Below are 5570 nucleotides of genomic sequence, written 5' to 3' on the forward strand. Positions count from 1 at the left end.
ACTGCATCTTAATCTCAGCACTGGTTTGTAGATTAGGATGGATTGCTCAGATTAAATCCTTCTTTCTGTTCCTGTGCAGAAAGAAGGAGACGATGCAGACGGTGATCCGGATCCTGGAGTCGGTGCAGCTAAACTGGGAGCACTTCCAGACCTGGACCGAGTTCTCCCGGCTCCACCTGTCCAACAAGCTGGCCATCTTCGGCGTGGGCTACAACACGCGCTGGCGCGAGGACATACGCTACCACTACGCCGAGATCAGCTCACAGGTGCCGCTGGGGAAGAGGCTCCGCGAGTACTTCAACCCGGAGAAGCCGGAGGGCCGGGTCATCATGACCAAGGTTCAGAAGATGAACTGGAAGAACGTCTACTACAAGTTCCTGGACATCACCATCAGTGAGGCGCGCTGCCTGGAGCTGCACATGGAGGTGGACTGGACCGCCGTGTCTCCGTCACACGCCACCAGCGGCAGCAGGGGCTCCTCCCACTACCTCCTTCCTGTGTACATCCCTAAGACTCACGGGCTGTACGCCATCGGCTACGAGGCGCCGTCGGCCCACAACGAGGAGGACGGCGGCAGCCCGGCTCTGCGCGGGGAGGAGAACGGGTCAGGGCGGTGCGATGGCGTCCGGACCAGGCCTGCCGTCACCTACTGCTACCTGGGCGTAGCTGAGGACAGGACCATCCAGCAGTGCCTCTTCCAGCACTTTCAGGGACCTGGGAAACAGTCGGCCTACGGGGAGCCTTCCGGCGTGACGCGCTTCCTGCAAAAAAACTGTGGCGCTGCCGGAAGCGGCTCGGACAGCCATGACAGCGAGGACTCGCCTCAACGCCACGCTGTTTACGTGAAGTTCATCGAGGTGGAGCTGGACTTCCTGTCTGCAGGCTCCCTGGTGGAGTGCCTGGAGACGGCCGTGGGTTACGCCTTAAAGTTCAACCACGCAGACTCGTAACGCCGGCGGCGCCATGCTGTGGGAGGATCTCTGATTGTCATGGAAACAGACCTTTATATTTAATGTATTTATTTCTTTATGAGCAGATCAAGCTGCCGCCATTATAAGCTCGTCTTATTCCAGACGCCGTTCCGTTTTCACGCAGCACTTAATCAGTTTGTGATGAACTGAATCTTCTGCCTCAGCGGAACAAAAAGGCAGAAGTAGAACCGCCACGCGGAGCGGGCTGAAGGCGGGGGGGACGGGGACAGTACTGTCTACCTCAGGGGGCGGGGCTAAGCAGGGAATGGGTCGGCTGATCTGGGCGTGTCGCTACACGACCCGGATGCATGTCTGGTTGCACAGATGGGGGGTGGGAGGGGGTCCTGATGAGTGAGCAGAGGTTTCAACCACTAACCACTTCCTGTAGAAACACACTCAGCTGAGCCGTTATAGAACCGAGAACCTTTAGGATCCTGGGTCACAGACACTGGAACCAGAGAGCGATTATTAGTAATTATATAGAAATGTCCCATTTTTTATATTTAAGGAGATCTTATGTTTCTCTGGTGATCGATGCTCTGATCAGGCAGCAGATTATGAAATGAAGAGTTTTCTGGCGCCGGATCAGTTATTCCCAGCAGAGAGCAGCAGCTGGAGGAGATGTTTCCACCATCAGCTAAACATCAGAACATCCAGCAGGATAACAGCTGATCTACAGACCAGAAGCAGCTGCTCTCACTGCCTCAGGTCCGAATGTTTACAGGCCTGGGTATCGTCCTGCAGCACCGTGTCACAGATATTATTGATTTATGCCCAATATTGAAGCGTGCTCTGCGCTATGTTATTCCACGCCACAACGCCAGAGGGCCAATCAGGAACTAGTCCAGCCAGGACATGAAGATATAGAACGCTGGGAGACTTTTTCATCCTGGATCCCCGCTCTTTTTCACAACGTTTTCCCTCCATTGTTGGACAATCTTGCCCCCACTTCCTTAGGGTAATCTAGAGCCACATTTATCGCCATCTCCCTCCATTAATGCTTGAATATGTCCGCTAAGGAACCAAACAGGAAATAACTATAGTGCAGAGCGGATGTAGATTAGACCAATCAGAGGCCTCCTGTCTGCGGTCACCTACAATTTGGCAGAGGTGCACCAGAGCGTCTGCAGAAGGGGGCGGGGCATGTCTGCGTTAACTGTCACACACAGACACACCTGGTTTTCTAGTTCCTCCTCAGGCACCAGCAGATGTAGATCTAGTAAGGTAGATGGGTTTGTTGTTGCTCCTCTGCTATGGTTCTGCCTTTTTCAGAAACCTCAGATCCTTGAATCAATCCCCATCCTGTCCACCAGGAGGCGCAGTTTGCTTAGACAGCAGAGCCTTCTGTCCCTCTGAGGGACAAAGACACAGTGGGTTCCCTCTCATCAGGACAGCGCCTCCTCCTGGCTCTTAGTACCTGCCGTGGTGTGAAGCCGCTCCTCAGTGCAGATGTTTCCATGCAGACAGGAAGTCTGTTCTATTCAGGAAGCTGTTCGCTCAGAGGTCCAAAGCTGACCGGCAGCAGCCTGGATCTGCTGCAATGTGCCAGTAGAGGACGGTGGGTGTGTCCATGTCAATCTATGTAATGTGAAATCTACCATATAGCTTCTATGATATCTATTTATGAACATCTGTGTTCTTGAGCATTCCAGCGTTAGTGAGATTCGTTGGTGGAGATAATATTTTACCTCATTGATGGATGCCATGTACTGTCTGTGCTTGTTTCAGAGTCGCCATCTCTTTGTTTACATGTTTGAACGACAATAAAAGTGGAACTCTGTGGTTAAACACAAGGAGAGATCGAGTCAGGGGTCATTTAATGGGGGGAGGGGGTCTGGAACGAGCAGCAGGAGGTTGATCTGATCAAAAAACATCAAAACTGATGAGCTGACTGGATGCAGCTCCAGTAAGATGATCCACCTGGACTACCTGAGAGGAAACCAGGCTCAGTGTGAGCGGCCATCTGCTGAGGCCAACTGGGGTTCAAGGAGACACAAGCAGACATAGAAAAAGAAACATAGAAGCACTGATCTATTAAGACTTTCTATGTTATAAAAGCTAAGGGTAAACTAGCCCCACAGGTGGCTCTGTGCTAGTGATGGTTAATGAGGGTTAATGAGGCATCCTGAAGCCAAACTGCATTGATTCTGTTTCACAGAACACTGACCCCTGCTGGACATTTAAAGACACTACAGGAATGGATCTGATGACCTATTTCAATGATATTGAAGTTATTGGAGGTTATATTGTATTATTTCATATCTATGTTTAAATGGAAAATATCTTTAATATTTTAGATGCAGCCAATAAATAATGTAAACATTTATAATAACGTGAAAATTTAGGGGGAAATGTGAATAAGGATGCTGCTGGACTAGGATTTTAAATTGTATATTTAAAACAATAAATACAGTAAAAACAGTAAATAAACTAAGAGTCAATTTGAAATTAACTGTAATTCAGATAAGTTGAGTGATAACAGAGGAAAAGGATGAAACAAGGAGAAAATTAGATTACCGCAGCGGCTGAAACGTTCCTATTCCTTTTAGGCTGCTCCAACATTCTTTGTCATTTTAATGATGAAGAGTTCTTTTTTTTTTAAAACCTTTTTGTAGCAGATGCATCATGTTGACAGAAACGTTTTTAAACACAGTTTAGTGAGTCAGTTAGAAACTTCTGGATCGGTCACATGACTTTCTGGAAATGACAGGAGCACTGATGCAGTGATTGGCTCTATGAGCTCCATGCATGGCTGTTAATGCATCACTGCTCTGTGGGAGAAACGGTTAATCAGACAATCTGAGCCAGTTTTCATGTCAGAGGATGAAAGAGAGAAAGATCTAGTTAGTCCCAGACTGAGGCTCCATTAACAGTAGAAGCAGAAATACTTTGCTTCCTTAATTAAGTGGAAATGTTGGATATCTATACTTTACTGGAGTAATTATGCTTTACACAACTTTTTACTTTCTACTCCTACATTTTATAAATAGACTCATTGTTTTGTTCCATTTAAGCTCATTGTTGGTATTAAAAAAAACAAATAAATAAAGCAAACAATCAAAATAATTTGTTTCATCCAAATAATTAATTTCTTTGTGGTTGAAAAACTATTTGCCAAAATAAATAGTTTATTAAGATGATGCAAAGTTAAATGTGACACTGTTACTATTAGTTATAAAACTAAGAAAATGAAGTCTAAGGAAGTTTTCATCCAGAATTATATAAAAACGTTCCTTTAATGGGGTAGAGCAGTATAGTTCTGGCCTTAACAGTTTTTCCTGAATTACGTTTACTTTTAAGCTTTAAGTAGTTTTAAAAATCGAACTTTTACACTTTTACTGGGAACAAAAAGCTGAAATTGATCCTCTAATTTCTATAGAAGTGTTTTTAGGAGGAATTATACTGGAGGAATAAACATGAACACTTTGGACTCCTCTGGTCCCAGTAAAGCTGAGCCCACAGTGATGCCTTCATGAGGACAAACGGTATCAATCACTGATCTCTGTTTATTCCCTGATTGCCTGTGGGGTTGATGTGAAGCCACCGGCCGCCATGTTGGTACTCCCTAGTTTTTGCAGCCAAATGCTTCACATTGAGGCATTTTTACTGCGTGGGAGTGGGGAGTACCAACATGGCGGACAGTGGCTTCACTTTTTTCGGGCAATCCAGTGAATAAATAGAGATCAGTGGTATCGACACTGACACCTGCTGGACATTTAAAACCACTACAGGCAGCCTCTGACAGACCAAACTGACAGTGATGGGATGACCTGTAATATGATTTAAGTCTTGTTTTCTATAAGGTTTTATTTCATATCTTCATTTAAATTGAAATATGTTTGATGTTTTTTAGATGTAATCCATTAAGAATTCATTTATTTAAAAATAATAACTACAGATAGAACAGAAAACTGAGGGTCAATCTGAAATGAATTTGAATTCAGATAAGTTGACTGATAACTGAAAGGAACAGGAGGTTAAAGAAATAAGAGATCAAAATGTTCCACTGGAACTAACAGCTCTCTTTGCCTTCAGGCTGATTTTATTCATTGATTCATTTGAACATAAACTGAAAAAGATCAGAGATCTGTTGATTATTTTTGGCCGATGCGATAATAAACATCGTTTATGGCGTCAGTCAGAAACAGCTCCTGTATCAGTCATGAGACTTTCTTGAAACTTTTTTTTTTTTATGGCCCCTTTGGTCTGACCAGGAGATGACGCTTCTCTTTAGATCTTAATGTCCCTAAATCATGAAAGAAAGATTATTTTATTACAAAGATCGATGTTTAAAAAGGAATTGTAGGGGACCAGCCAAGGCTAACAGTAAGCTAGCTCTGTGGGAAAGAATCAGATGGCAGAGACAGTTTTCATGTCAGAGGTCAAGCCATTACTCTGTCTAGGAGAGAAACAGGACTGAACAGTGAAAAACAGGCCCAGCTCTCTCATCTATGCAGGTAAAGGCTGGTTAAAGAACACATCGTCTCCAGTCTGCCGCCAACGTCGTCGGTTTGCCTACCGACGGAACCGCTCCACTGAGGACGCCATCTCTGCTGCTCTCCACCTGAGCCTGGCACACCTGGAGGAGAAGAACACCCA

General features: G+C 45.4%; 1 protein-coding gene across 1 annotated transcript in view; it reads left to right on the plus strand.

Annotated features, from left to right (window-relative positions):
* msantd2 (Myb/SANT-like DNA-binding domain containing 2) overlaps positions 1 to 1279 on the plus strand; it is an 8497-nt gene extending 7218 nt beyond the window's left edge. The window contains exon 4 of the mRNA XM_015382887.1: positions 80 to 1279. Within this exon, the coding sequence (XP_015238373.1) occupies positions 80 to 950 (871 nt within the window). The 3' untranslated portion in view covers positions 951 to 1279. The remainder of the gene's footprint in view (positions 1 to 79) is intronic.
* Positions 1280 to 5570: the final 4291 nt, after the last annotated feature.

Source organism: Cyprinodon variegatus, unplaced genomic scaffold, assembly GCF_000732505.1.
Source record: "Cyprinodon variegatus isolate N-32 unplaced genomic scaffold, C_variegatus-1.0 Scaffold269, whole genome shotgun sequence".
Classification (NCBI taxonomy): Eukaryota; Metazoa; Chordata; class Actinopteri; order Cyprinodontiformes; family Cyprinodontidae; genus Cyprinodon; species Cyprinodon variegatus.